Source organism: Gnatocerus cornutus, chromosome 3 (assembly GCF_029298725.1).
Source record: "Gnatocerus cornutus isolate USDA-ARS CGAHR chromosome 3, icGnaCorn1.1, whole genome shotgun sequence".
NCBI classification, from domain to species: domain Eukaryota; kingdom Metazoa; phylum Arthropoda; class Insecta; order Coleoptera; family Tenebrionidae; genus Gnatocerus; species Gnatocerus cornutus.
Genome location: NC_142235.1, coordinates 16,881,206 through 16,895,254, shown reverse-complemented (window position 1 = coordinate 16,895,254; position 14,049 = coordinate 16,881,206). Strand labels below are relative to the sequence as shown.

The window sequence follows — 14,049 nt, the reverse complement described above, 5'->3', positions numbered from 1 at the left end:
TCTTGTTTCTTGTTCTAGAACTGCCTCCAAATTTTAGCGATTTCCTATTAAAACCAGCAGAGTTACAGAATTTAATAAAAAAAGTTACTAATTTTTAGTCAGCCTTTAAAAAAAATCTAAAATCCTTGTTCGAAAATTTTAAAATTTGGTACAGTTAATTAAAACTAACAAAGTTACAAGTTTAATTAAATTTTACTAAAAAAGTGTAGATTTTTGTATTTGTGTGAAAAATAAAAATTTTTAACATTGCTGTTTGTTGCTCAAACGTAATTATCCCAATTCTGAACAACCAGCCGAGTGTGGCAAATACAAAGAAAATTAAAATTTACGTCAGCTAATTCAATATTGTCACTAAAAACAATAAAGATAATGAAAATAACAACAATTAAGAACTTCTAAATCATAAATTTAAATTTGTACAAGCAGCGCCCTCCAACGCTTACAACTTGGAACTATTTTAAAAATCGATAAGTTGCAGATCGGATTAGAATGCCTCGTTAGTTTGATTTATTGATTTAAACCCTACTGAAATTATAGTTTCGATGAAATAATTAGGTAATAGAGAAGTATATTTGAGTTTGACATTGACACTTATAGATTATATTGTGTACAAACGACAATCTTTCTGTATAAACACATTGTTATTGATGACCACATTTTGTGCTCGCGACTACAGAAATTAGTAATAATAAAAATGTTTATTTATTATTTCTTATAAGCTTCGCGTGTATTAAGCAAAGTCAAAGGATTAAAAAAGCGCGAACTACACCGCTGACATCTACCCTTCGTTACAAACACTTTCAGGGAGTTTCACGATACCCGCACATAAAGTTGGTACCAATTAAGTTGGCAGTTTGCGCAAACACGGCTAATGTCACACCAGTTGCAAAGCCATTTTTGTCGAAATTGCGGTGCAGAAACGTCCCAAAACTCCCCCAGGTGCGTTTTCTTCCCGTTTTGGTGCTCTTTTCTACCTTTACTGTGTAAAACCCGAAATAATTCCCTCAAGTTTTGATTGCAGCTGCCAACTTCACGCGCAACTGTCACTCATCTGTCATAGTCGCCATTTTGAAATTTGAGCCTCACAAGTTCTTTATTTACACTTGCAAATCATCAAAATCGTCGCGATTTCATTGGGAAAATAATGAATTCTCTCGTAAATTACGGCAGTGACGACGACTACGATGACTCTTCGGAGGAAAAGCAAACGGTAAAGAGTTTTTCTTTGATTTGTACGGTCGACACCCACCTCTTGTAAATTTAGAATGTAGTTTGGAGGCAAATTCCATGAAGATGTTATAGTAATGGAATCTGCACGATGTTACAAAGTTACTGTTATTAACGAGCTTGTTTGCCAAAGTAGTACGATCATCATCGACCTTGCTTAACAGGACTGGCGTGGGACTTCGTCCAAACAGACGTCTTCGGGGGCCCAAACCGACGCCAACTACGAGGAAGTCCAAATGGAACTGAGCGAGGTAAACACGAGTTCGAATTTTCTCAAAGAACGCAATTTCAATCAACTCTCAACTACAGACAGTTGTCTTGGGGTAGTTGACAGTTGAGCCCCCTTAAAACTCTCTTTTTTTATTTAATTTTGTAAGTAACCAAATACAACTTTCGTAAACGTATGATATTAACTCACTCTGTTAATATATTGTAAAGACGTAAGTGGTATCGAGAGCATTTCACCGTCGAGACCGTACAGAAACCACAACAACTTCACGTGGGGTGAGTATACAGGGGTGGGCACCCCTGACTTTCACTTCAACGCAGGTAACTGTATAATCTTAGTAGTCTGAAAATTTCGTTTCTATGTTGAAGGGGCGGTTCGGCCATTTTGAGACGCCATCTTGAATGACGTCACACCCACGTGACTTACACACTGGCTGTCACCAAGCAAAATACATGCTGAAACTGCGACACCCAGTATACAGGGTGAATTTTAAAAAACGGCAGGCGTTGTAGAATTTTTATTGATGAGCAGATTTTAAAAATTTTAAAAACTAACAAAATTTTTTTAAATGCCTTAGTATATTTTGGGCGATATGCAACTTTTTTATTTTAAATTGGGACCCATATTTTTTTTTCATAATTTGGAAGATATTAATTTTCTTGATTCAAATGTGTAATATGTTCTACTTTTACAAAAAAATTATCAAAATTGAAAAAAAATAGGCCATAAAATTTAATAAAATCTAGATGCGTGATGTCAAATAAGATAATGTCGTTATTGTAACGTCAAAAAGACATTTAGAAACTTTCTAAAATCATCAGCTTATAGTAAATTAAAAGCTATTTAATCTGTTTTTTAAATTTTTAGAATCGGTCTATAAATAACAATTCTACAACGCCTGCCGTTTTTTAAAAATCACCCTGTATAAGACGTGTCTTTTTTACTTTTTTTTGTAAATTCCGTAAAAACCGCCGCCCCCGCTTCAACCCCTTTCATTCAATTGGTGAAACGGTGTCAGTGCCTTTAACACTTCTCCCCCACGATTTGGCCATGCAGTTCGTAAGACCGAACTCTTCCACAGGGCTCCAACGACTCCAAACCCGACACAAAAGAATCATCCCGTCGATCACGTGACCGTGACTCCAAAGACCGCCGCGACCGCGAGCGAGACTCCCGAGATCGCCGTGGCAGCAAATCCCGGGATTACCACCACAGCAGACGCGACAGAGACAGAAAATCGCGGAGGTCGCCGAGTAGAGAACGACGGAGATCTCCGCGACGATCCGAACGCGAGTCGAGGCACTCCCGATCACGTTCGACGTCGCGCGATCGCGCGCGGAAGTACTCGAAGAGGTTCGAGCGAGGAGGGAAGAGTGATCACTCTGAGAAGAATGGTGGGTATTGGTTGGGTTTTGGAGGGGAATTATTTGATTGGTTGGCAGATCGACAGAAAGCGGTGGATGACGATAAACGGACCAATCAGAGTGATAGTAATCGGTTTTTTATGCCGGGGATTACCGGGCGGTTCCGGGATCAGATCGAGAGGAGGAAACAGTTGTGGCAGAAGAAGGATGATCCCAAAGATGATAAAAACGGGAAGAAGGTTTGGGAGGCCACCACGTTCGCCCAAGACACTGATGGTACTTATTTGTTGGTTTGTTGGTACTTACTAACTGTGAGGTTGCAGGGAAAGTTGCCAGCAAGTTCAAAAGGTTGATGGGAATCAGAGGCAACGCCGAAGGCGGTGGTCAAGCAGGTGACGGCCTTCGTAAACAAGAAGAAATGTTCAGTTCGATGGAACAACAATACGAAGTCGCCAGAACCGCCACGCACACAATGAGAGGAGTAGGCTTAGGATTCGGAAGTTTTCAACGATAAATGATCGTTTTTTGTGATTTTTAGTTATTTTAAGTTTTTCGCATGTTTGTCTAGTTAGGACGCAAAGAATTGTTAAATTCACTTTATAATAAAACACTCGATTTCGTTTAATTAGGAATATTTTACAACGGGCGTTGGTTAGTACCATTTAGAGCGCTCCAGGGGGCGCTGCTGGAGTTATATCCGGTTTGCTCTCAAGAGAAAATGGCGGAATTCGACAATCAAAAGTGTAGCCATCTTCACGCTCCATGCGGAAAGTACCCCTAAAAAAACAATTTGTAGTGGAGTTCTCTTTTGTTTATAGGGGTAGTACCACATGTGTCCACTGGGGGCCTGCAAGCTCACGTGACTACTATATTGGAAGGCTGGTAAAGATCTAGTTAAAGCCGGTTCTTGGCCGACGACGCCTCTACCTCTGACTGTCTCCAGAGTACCGGACAAAGAGAAGATTCTCCAGTGGCGTTCGCGCAACTGGACACTTAGCGATCCTAAATTTTCTAATCTTATGCAGTATCGCCACTAAAAAACATGGCGTCAGTGGAAGCTCCGCCAGTTTGAAGGCAACGTGTCATCGCAGCTGCCTTCAAAATGGCGATACCCACCCAGTAGACTGACGTGGAGTGGGATTCTCTGAAGCCCATGTAAAAGGGGATGACTGTCACTCGGATATTTTCGGTGGTTTCTTTATGTACATCGGATAATTCGAGCCAGGGGTGGTTTTTGTTCTGCCAGGCTCGGAGGGTTTCTTGCGGGACGAAGGGTGGATCTGTGAACAAACTATGATGAAGAGGAGAGAAGAAGCTAACAAAAAGTGGAAAAATAGAAAGAAACATAATGAAGAAGAGAAAGAAGAAACAGATCAAAAAGTACTCAACGGAAAATAAAAAGGAAAAAAAATAATTAAGTAAAAGAATAAGAGAAGTGAAGAGAAGCAACACTTCACCCCTTGTATATTGCTAAGAAAAAGTGAAAAAAAATAGAAAAAAACATGATAAAGAAGAAACCGAGGTAAAAAATCAATATAAAGTAAAAAGGAAAAATAATAAGAGAAGTGAAGAGAAGCAACACTTCACCCCTGTATATTGCTAAGGAAAAGAAGAGAAATAATAGAAGGAAACATAATGAAGAAGAGGAAGAAGGAACCGAGATCAAAAAGTACTCAACAGAAAGTAAAAAGGAAAAATAATGAACTAAAAGAATAAGAGAAGTGAAGAAAAGCAACACTTCACCCCTCTATATTGCCAAGAAAAAGTGCAAAAAAATAGAAAAAAACATGATGAAGAAGAGGAAGAAGAAACCGAGATCAAAAAAAAATCAAAAGAAAGTAAAAAGAAAAATAATAATAAACTACAAGAATAAGAGAAGTGAAGAGAAGCAGCACGTCACTCGTGCATATTGCTAAAAAAGAAGTGGAAAAAAATAGAAAAAACATAATGAAGAAGAGGAAAAATAAACCGAGATCAAAAAGTACTCAAAAGAAAGTAAAATAGAAAAATAATAATAAACGAAAAGAATAAGTGAAGAGAAGCACCACTTCACACCTGTATATTGGGTTGCCTATGGTCCCCTCTACAATCCTCAAAACTCACCCTTATCCCCATCATAAGCCAGAAACTTATCAAACAACTCGTGATGCAGCGGCGACTTCTCCGCACTCGTGTACGGAATAATATCCTCATGAGCCACATAATCAAGCCCGGGAATCGCATACAAGCTCCTGGAGGAGTCCTGGTTGCCCAAGAACGTCACAGCTTCCGTTTGAGCCCTCTGAAAAAGCCTTCAAATCTCAGTTTTTACTGTTACAACCCTTACAATATAGGGGCAGTCTCTCTGGTCAATCAGCACCTGATAGAACGTGTGGGTGCGCCCCCGAACCTCCTTGCCAACGCCTGGATTGGGCTCCATATCCCCCGTCCTGTGCTGGGGAAGGTCTCGATCATACACCCTCGCCAACCAGGGGAATAAAACCACCCCACGATACCCAAACACGCGGTGGAGAATCAGCTGCCCCGTTTCATACTTCCCGGTGATTTTGGGGGCGTCGAGACGCCCCACCTCCGCTAATCTAAACAAGAAAAAACGACATAACCTCACTTTTCTGACACTTTCGCAGTTTTTATTGAATTAGGAGTCGGAGGGCTCACCTGGCATAAGAACGACTAGAGACGGACCGTGTAACTGGAATTTTGACTAGAGGAGAGTGGAAAATGGCCCTTAGAACTTCCATTTTTCATAATTTTTGCGCAGTACTTGCAAACATTATTACGCTCTTACGTAAGGTGGTTTGAATGGTAGAGTGCCAAGGGAAGAGACTTCACAGCGAATTTTCGAAACTTGGAGCACAATTCTCGAAATTTAGTGCTCCAAATCAGAGAAATTGTTTTGGTTAGGACGAGAGACCGGACTTTCATGCAACCTGTTGTGACGTGTCAGGGGAGTTAAACAAATAGATAGAAAAAATTGGTGTCATTTAAACTCATAAAAATAAAACGTTAATTGAATTGATATTGCCAATCTGTGTTTTTTGAGTTTGGCGGCTTGTTTTTTTGTGGTGGTTTTCAATTGCATTTAAATCCGCCTTCGCAGAAACGTCACATCTGACTTTGACATTTCACCTGTCAGCTGTCACCCACTTGTCACAATAATCGTATTTGCTGCATTTTTGGTGCAGTGTACAATAAGCCGGTGAAAATGCCCCAGTGATCGAAACCCAAGAAACTCCCACGATGAATAGACTCTGAAATAAAAATCTTCGTAAGTCATTGATAGCCCCCTTCGTGTCTTAAGTTGTGTTTGTAGATAATGCCGGAAAACCTGGAGCTCCAACAGTTGGTGGACGAGGATGGCGACCCCGACGTGAAAATCCACTCCCAGCGCTTGAAATTCTGCCGGTGCCCCTATTTGGGGCTTCTCTTGGCGACGCTAAGTTCCCTGTTTTTCTCTCTGTGTTCGGTGATAGTGAAATGGATGACGGACGTGGACCCCATGGCCCTCGCCGCCTATCGCTACTTAGGCGTGTTGCTCCCGGCGATCCCCATCGTGATCTACCGCCAAGAGCCTGTCTTTCCAAAGGGCAAGCGGATTATGCTTTTACTCCGCTCCTTCACCGGAACCGCCGCGCTCATGTTGAGCTTCTACGCGTTCCGCCACATGCCTTTGGCCGATGCCTCCGTCATCGTCTTCTCCGTGCCTGTCTTCACCGGTATCTTCGCGCGGATGTTCCTGAAGGAGCCCTGCGGGTTATTCAACGCCTTCTCAGTCATCCTGACTCTCGTCGGAGTCGTTTTGATAACGCGCCCTCCGAGCCTCTTCGGCGACACCGTCAACTCCCTGGGGGAGTCAGGTCAGAAAGCGGAGATCTGGGGGGCTGTCGCCGCGTTCTCAGCCACGCTATTCGGAGCCAACGCGTACGTGCTCCTCCGGGCCCTCAAAGGAATCCACTTTTCGGTAATCATGACGAATTTCGGATCGTTCGCATTGTGTCAATGCCTCTTGGTGACTTTCATCATCGGGGCGCTGTGTTTGCCCCCTTGCGGCCTTGATCGGTACTTGATTGTGGCCTTGGCGTTGTTCAGTTTCTTGGGGCAGATTTTGCTGACGCTGGCGTTGCAGATGGAGCAAGCCGGACCGGTGGCTATCGCTAGGAGTAGTGATATCGTTTTTGCTTTCGTTTGGCAAGTCCTCTTCTTTAATGAAATACCAAATAGATTTTCGATAGGGGGGGCTATTCTAGTAATGAGCTCCGTGCTTTTGACGGGGCTGCGCAAGTGGATGCTTGCATTACCTCAAGATGCTAGTCTTAGGAGGAAGCTCTCTTTTCTAGTTAAGTAAGTTTTATACCAAAGTTGATAGGATCGTTTTTATGTGATATTTTGTTGGTTGTTAGTTAGGACGGGGGGCATCAAAAGCCACGCAAAAATTGACACGAACTTATGTAAAAGTACCTGAAGTTATGTCGTTCGCTCTCTCCATTCTCGGGTGAAAAAAACATTTCACACTCTTTGCACATAAATAACTGTTGCGAGAGCTTTCAAGTTTACAAATTGTGTTGGTAGTCCTGTTAGTACAACAGTTGATTGTTGAGAACGCACTTAAGTTAATTTTAACCTGTTGGCAGCACTATTTATTGCATTGTAATTTAATTTTGGTTATGAGGCAAAAATTTAGAATGAAAAAAAAATAGTCACAAAAATATGTAGATGTTAAATTTTTGCAGAGTTGCCAACATGGGGCGAAATTAAAAGCCTCCTTGTTATTTTTATTGAAAAATAAATATTTGGTTCGAGGACAATGGTAAAAACAATGACAAAAACGTTTTTTGTTGATTAAAATCTGTATAAATTTGCTTCTTTATTTACAAATCTAAACAGAAAAATTTAAGGCTTTCTGTCCGAATTTAAAAAAAATTAAAACGATTTATGATAACAGAAAGACACCGAAACAGAAAAATTAAGCAAGGAAATCCAGGAAAATCATGATGACTGTCGGGAATTGTGGAGAAGTCCTGGGACAAAATTTTACTTTTAGGACGAACCCAAAAATTTCAAAATTTTATAAAAAAAAATGCAGCTTGGCACTATTGCGATGCAATTTAAGGAGGTTACTACTTTTTTCTTATTTATTGACTGTGCCAAATTAAAAAATTCTAGAGCAAAAGACGACGATTTAAAAAAATATAAATATATTTTGACGAACTAAAAAGTTTCAAAATTTTATGAAAAAAAGTGGATTTTTGGTTGTGTTGGTGCTAAAGTGATGAAATTTAGGGAGGTTACTACTTTTAATTCGTTTATTAACTGTGCCAAATTACAAAATTCTGGAGCAAAAAATACAGATTTTCGAAATTTTTTTTTTGAAATTTTCAAAAACTTTCAAAATTCTATAAATAAAATTGTGTCGTTCGTTGTATTGACACTTCAGTAATGAAATTTAGGGGGGTTACAATTTTTAACTCGTTTATTAACTGTGCCAAGTTAAAAAATGTTGTAGCAAAAGACGCAGATTTTAGAAGATTTTATTTTTTGACGAACCAAAAAGTTTCAGAATTCTATGAGAAAAAAGTGGATTTTTGGTTGTGTTGCTGCTAAATTGATGAAATTTAAGGAAGTTGCTTCTTTTTAACTCAAATATTAATTGTACTAAATTAGAAAATTTTGGAGTAAAAGACGCAGATTTTACAAATTTTTATTTTTTGAAGAACCAAAAAGTTGGTGCTAAAGAGATGAAATTTAGAGAGGTTGCTTCTTGTAACTCATTTATTAACTGTACCAAATTGTAACATTCTGGAGCTAAACGCGCGGATTTTAGAAATTTTTATTTTTAGGACAAACCATAAAATTTCAAAATTCTATAAAAACAATTGTATTTTTAGTCGTGTTGGTGCTAAGGCGATGAAATTTAGTGAGGTTGCTTCTTGTAACTCATTTATTAACTGTACCAAATTATATAATTTCGAAACAAAAAGAGCGGATTTTAGAAATTTCGATTTTTGGACGAACTAAAAAATTTCAAAATTCTATAAAAACAATTGTATTTTTGGTTTTGTTGGCGCTAAAACGATAAAATTCAGGGAGGTTACTACTACTTTTACGTTGATTATTCACTGTGCCAAATTGCAAGATTCACAATTCACACAGATTTTAGAAGATTTTATTTTTTGATGAACCAAAATGTGTCAAAATTCTATGAAAAAAAGTAGATTTTTGGTTGTGTTGGTACTAAAGTGATGAAATTTAGGGAAGTTGCTTCTTTTATTTTTTTTATTAACTGTACCAAATTATAACATTCTGGAGCAAAAAACGCGGATTTTCGAAAATTTTATTTTTAGGACGAACCAAAAAGTTTTAAAATTTTATCAAAAAAATTGTGTTTTTGGTTGTGTTGGCGCTACAGCGATGAAAACTGAAAGATACGGAAATAGTTATAAAATTCATGCAGGGTAGCCAACATAGGAAGAAAATTAAAAGCTTCCTGTTTCAATCTAAAAAACGGAAAATGATGAAAAACGACAAAAAACTTTTTTTTCTTATAGAGCTGCCAATGCATAAAAATGAATGAACTGATAAAAAAAAGGAGTAGTTTCAATACGACGCAGAAAAGTATAAAATGCCAACACGGGAAGAAAATTTAAATTTTTGCCTCTTTTAGTCGTCGTTTGTAAAAAAAATGCAGATTTGGATGTAAATTTGTATAACGAAATTGACAGGGTTGCCAACACGAAAAAAAACAGTTTAAGCTCGATTAGCTCTATTATTCAATAACTGAAAAATGAAAAGATTTGAAATCAGTTATTTGTGCATCTAGGTGGTGAAATTCCTAGTCCGATTTTTTCTCAATAATCCAAAGAATCTCTTTTTTATGATTGTGATAAAGACTGAGCCATTTCAAACAATTTTTTATCGTTTTTTTTAATTGTGTCATGTTAATTTTCGTGGCGAATATTTGGATGCCTGTCCCACTCAGCAGTATTATTTTTTGTACCAAAAAGTAACAGTGACGTCATTGAATTTTTCCAACTGATTGCCTTCTACAAATTCGAAAAATAAAATGACGTCATGCTAGTATATACTCCATTCCATACATAATCAACACGGAAGCTTAGATGGCGGCGCACAATGCTTGTTCGGGCCAAAACCACAATAATTTCGATGTCGTAGCTCAACTCTTCCTTCCTCTTCGAAGAATCTTCGTGCGATTCTTTGAAGAAGAACTCGTGTTTCTTTGGATATTTTTCTAACCCTAGCATAAAATGTGATAATTCCCTTCTTGTCTCGTTATGTACAAAATTTTCGAATGCCGAGATGTTGACATTTGTACCGCAGCTAATAATAAGATGGACCAATTTGTTTTTGTTCTTTGCGTTAATAAAACAGTATGAAATAAAAAGGTGGTTTCATTAGACCCATCGCTAAATTTTTGGGGTATGGCTGTACTTCCGGTCATTTCATTCCGAAAAAATCATCTTCTCCCCGAAATAAATTACTTGTAGCCCAACTCGAAATTGGCTGTTTTGTCTGGTGACGACGAGCGCTTCTTTGGGCGATTGCGGTGGCTTTGTCGGTGTTTGAAAATGGTGTTTCTTTTTTGTGTCCGTTTTTATTTTGTTAGTATTTTCATTGAGTTGGGGGTCATTAATTTGGGAAGGAATTTCAGGTAGCGCGTTGCGGCGTCGGGAGTTAATTGTCTGCTGGAAGGGCCAGATGATGCTTTAATGAATCGAGAGGACCAATATGGATATTTTGAGGAAAAAATCAATTCTTGGACGATCGATTTTTTTTGGCTACAGGTGCCGACGAAGCGAAATCATGTATGCATTGTCTTGAAGAAGTCATTTCCTGAGCAGCTTGAAGGGGTCGTAATTGGATGGAAGTGAATTTTCGTGGAGCAATTATGGGCTTTGTGGGTTTCACGGCGATGGGGATATTAATATTTAAAGCATATCGCGAAAAAATTGGTCATTATTTTTTTTGGGGTTTTAAGGACATTAGGGGCTATTCTGTATCGAGTCGGTTAAATTTAAAGGGTGGTTAAATTTTAAAGGTCCTTTAAAACGAAATTCCTATTCTGTATCAGCCAAGTCCGTTAAAATTTTAACCTAGGTACGTTAAAAAGCTACATGTTCAAATAGATGATATGTACCTCTCTACCAGAGAAATTTCTGACAGAAAAAGACGGGTTTTTGTTAAAATTATCACAATCGGATCCAGTTACGATTGAAAAAATGATTCGTTGTTAGCTAACGAAAAAGCAAGTAATTTTGCAAGATTTGCAAAATGAGAGATTCAACCAATTCAACGACATTCAGGCCATTTAGTAAACTACAGAAATGGTGTTAAAATGAAAGGATAAAAATTTTATTTTTGAATAAATTTGAAAACATGTAGTGTAAAAATTGACATAATTTCGAAACAATAAAAACATTAAAATTTGTATTAACAATTTTATGCATTTTCATATTACGAGCCGGTTTACACAATAATTTAAATAAAATTAAGTTAACTTGTTGACTCGAAACCCATGAAGTAAAAATTGTATTTGAAAACTCGGATTCTTTTATGACAGGATGAACATTTGGGTCTCTTCACTGCAGGCATAAAGGGACAGACACCCCATGAAGAGTATTAAGTACTTAACTGCATATCGTAAATCATGCATCCAGAAGAATGTTGAGTTGCCTATCTTCGCAAAAATTGCCCTATTTTGTGATGGACTTTTTTCACAATAACTAAAAAAGTTGCGACTTTTAAGAAAAAACGGCTTCGTACCATAATGTAAAATAAAAGTTGCTACAACCTCGGCATTTTTTTAAAACGATACGGCTTATAACTTCTTCTGAAAATGGATTTTAGAATTTAAACGTTTTATTTTTTATAAAAACAATTAACAACTTCTTTCAAAAACCGGCTTCGTACCCTAAAACAAAAGTGTTTCAGCAACTTATTCATATTTTGTTCACTATTCCAACTCATAGGATGTGACCGCAATTTGGATTTTCGTTTTGCATTGCCAAGCGGTATTCTGCGCTTTACGGTGCGGGACCCTTAAGGGCTAGTCGAAGCCATCCCTTAAATTTAACAGGGTTTCTGTTTGACAGTTCGATGCTTGATATTTTTATAAATATTGCAATTATAACATGATTTTTCCACAAATTTGTTGCAACTCAAAAATGGCATTGGATGGTTTAATACATTTGATAATTATGCATGATGAAGAAGATCGAATACGAAGGTAAAATTAGAGGTTAGATTATAAATGTTTACCTAAAACTTAAATTACTTGCAGAAATGAAGTTCGTATAAAACACCGACACTTGAGAGATTCAAGCGATCCATTTACATTGCCGGATAAATTATTTATAAAATTGTTTAATTGTTGGACCAACTCTTCCCATTTGTTCTCAAATCTCTCCAATTCAACAGCATTTCTGGCTCTGCCCTCAATTAAAATAGGATGTTGCTCCAAATATGCAATTAAACCTTCTTTTTGTTTTTTGGTAATTCTTGGAGCTCTCGACATATTTATTTAAACTTTTAAACAAAGTAAGGTAGAGGATCAACTAGACGCACCAAGCACAACCACAATAATGAACACAAATTCTAGATCAAAATAACTTACCTTCTTGTAATAAAATAAGATGGAAAGAAAATCAGCACGTTTCGATTATAAATATTTTGCATATTATTATCTTTGACCCAAACTTTGCCTGCTCATGGATTTTTCGAAGTACATCTTGAAGCCAGATGTTGCATCTAAAGGTGCTATCAAACCAGAAACAAGAAATTTTCATTTTTTGTAGCGTTTATACGTTTGTAACAACGAAACAAATATATTTATTTTTTTATTTGCTTCGTTTGAATTTAAGTCGATGTCACATAAAGCGCACGCGCACGATCACAACAGCCTACTTTCGGGTCAGAAAACCTACCACCATGGCTGGTTCACAATCGAATTAACAGACGTACGTTAAAATTCTCCATTTTAACGTACTACGTTTATTTCATGATACAGAATAGCTATTTAAACCCCGCACCGTTAAATCGGACTATTTTAACCTACCCTTTAAATTTAACAGACCCGATACAGAATAGCCCCTATTAGGGGCTATTCTGTATCGAGTCGGTTAAATTTAAAGGGTGGTTAAATTTTAAAGGTCCTTTAAAACGAAATTCCTATTCTGTATCAGCCAAGTCCGTTAAAATTTTAACCTAGGTACGTTAAAAAGCTGCTTATTTTAAGGGCTAGTCGAAGCCATCCCTTAAATTTAACAGGGTTTCTGTTTGACAGTTCGATGCTTGATATTTTTATAAATATTGCAATTATAACATAATTCTTCCACAAATTTGTTGCAACTCAAAAATGGCATTGGATGGTTTAATACATTTGATAATTATGCATGATGAAGAAGATCGAATACGAAGGTAAAATTAGAGGTTAGATTATAGATGTTTATCTAAAACTTAAATTATTTGCAGAAATGAAGTCCGTATAAAACACCGACACTTGAGAGATTCAAGCGATCCATTTACATTGCCGGATAAATTATTTATAAAATTGTTTAATTGTTGGACCAACTCTTCCCATTTGTTTTCAAATCTCTCCAATTCAACAGCATTTCTGGCTCTGCCCTCAATTAAGAAAGGATGTTCCTCGAAATATGCAATTAAACCTTCTTTTTGTTTTTTGGTAATTCTTGGAGCTCTCGACATATTTATTTAAACTTTTAAACAAAGTAAGGTAGAGGATCAATTAGACGCACCAAGCACAACCACAATAATGAACACAAATTCTAGATCAAAATAACTTACCTTCTTGTAATAAAATAAGATGGAAAGAAAATCAGCACGTTTCGATTATAAATATTTTGCATATTATTATCTTTGACCCAAACTTTGCCTGCTCATGGGTTTTTCGAAGTACATCTTGAAGCCAGATGTTGCATCTAAAGGTGCTATCAAACCAGAAACAAGAAATTTTCATTTTTTGTAGCGTTTATACGTTTGTAACAACGAAACAAATATATTTATTTTTTTATTTGCTTCGTTTGAATTTAAGTCGATGTCACATAAAGCGCACGCGCACGATCACAACAGCCTACTTTCGGGTCAGAAAACCTACCACCATGGCTGGTTCACAATCGAATTAACAGACGTACGTTAAAATTCTCCATTTTAACGTACTACGTTTATTTCATGATACAGAATAGCTATTTAAACCCC

General features: G+C 37.4%; 3 protein-coding genes across 4 annotated transcripts; 2 read left to right on the top strand and 1 right to left on the bottom strand.

The window, feature by feature from the left end:
* The first annotated feature begins 869 nt into the window (after positions 1-869).
* Positions 870-3,445, top strand: LOC148177626 (uncharacterized). 2 transcript variants are annotated; one of them, XM_088032116.1, is made up of 6 exons: positions 870-939; positions 1,022-1,210; positions 1,392-1,478; positions 2,538-2,850; positions 2,899-3,096; positions 3,144-3,445. In XM_088032116.1, exons 2-6 carry the CDS (start codon positions 1,145-1,147, stop codon positions 3,332-3,334), a joined length of 855 nt encoding a protein of 284 aa, XP_087888242.1. In that variant the 5' UTR covers positions 870-939; positions 1,022-1,144; the 3' UTR covers positions 3,335-3,445. The 2 variants fall into 2 exon arrangements, with proteins under 2 accessions (XP_087888242.1, XP_087888241.1); XM_088032115.1 differs by having other exon boundaries at positions 896-1,210.
* Positions 3,404-5,780, bottom strand: POLDIP2 (DNA polymerase delta interacting protein 2). The gene is made up of 6 exons (XM_088032114.1): positions 5,479-5,780; positions 5,147-5,399; positions 4,924-5,101; positions 3,937-4,100; positions 3,648-3,853; positions 3,404-3,597 (listed from the first exon to the last, which is right to left on the bottom strand). The coding sequence occupies exons 1-6, from the start codon at positions 5,559-5,561 to the stop codon at positions 3,483-3,485; spliced, it is 999 nt and encodes a 332-aa protein (XP_087888240.1). The 5' UTR covers positions 5,562-5,780; the 3' UTR covers positions 3,404-3,482.
* Positions 5,781-5,942: 162 nt separating this feature from the next.
* On the top strand, positions 5,943-7,315 carry LOC148177624 (solute carrier family 35 member G1). Its single transcript, XM_088032113.1, has 2 exons — positions 5,943-6,088; positions 6,134-7,315. Exon 2 carries the CDS (start codon positions 6,137-6,139, stop codon positions 7,163-7,165), a length of 1,029 nt encoding a protein of 342 aa, XP_087888239.1. The 5' UTR covers positions 5,943-6,088; positions 6,134-6,136; the 3' UTR covers positions 7,166-7,315.
* The last annotated feature ends 6,734 nt before the right edge of the window (positions 7,316-14,049 follow it).

Bases quoted from the DNA above. Each gene is read 5' to 3' on its own strand.
- POLDIP2 (XM_088032114.1), bottom strand. From the start codon at position 5,561: ATGGAAGTTCTAAGGGCCATTTTCCACTCTCCTCTAGTCAAAATTCCA. The intron at 4,101-4,923 runs GTGAGTTTTGAG...GTTTGTTCACAG, and splicing joins GGCTTATGATGGGGATAAGG to ATCCACCCTTCGTCCCGCAA. The intron at 3,854-3,936 runs GTGGGTATCGCC...CATGTTTTTTAG, and splicing joins ACTCCACGTCAGTCTACTGG to TGGCGATACTGCATAAGATT.
- LOC148177624 (XM_088032113.1), top strand. From the start codon at position 6,137: ATGCCGGAAAACCTGGAGCTCCAACAGTTGGTGGACGAGGATGGCGAC.
- LOC148177626 (XM_088032116.1), top strand. From the start codon at position 1,145: ATGAATTCTCTCGTAAATTACGGCAGTGACGACGACTACGATGACTCT. The intron at 1,211-1,391 runs GTAAAGAGTTTT...CTTGCTTAACAG, and splicing joins CTTCGGAGGAAAAGCAAACG to GACTGGCGTGGGACTTCGTC. The intron at 3,097-3,143 runs GTACTTATTTGT...GTGAGGTTGCAG, and splicing joins GTTCGCCCAAGACACTGATG to GGAAAGTTGCCAGCAAGTTC.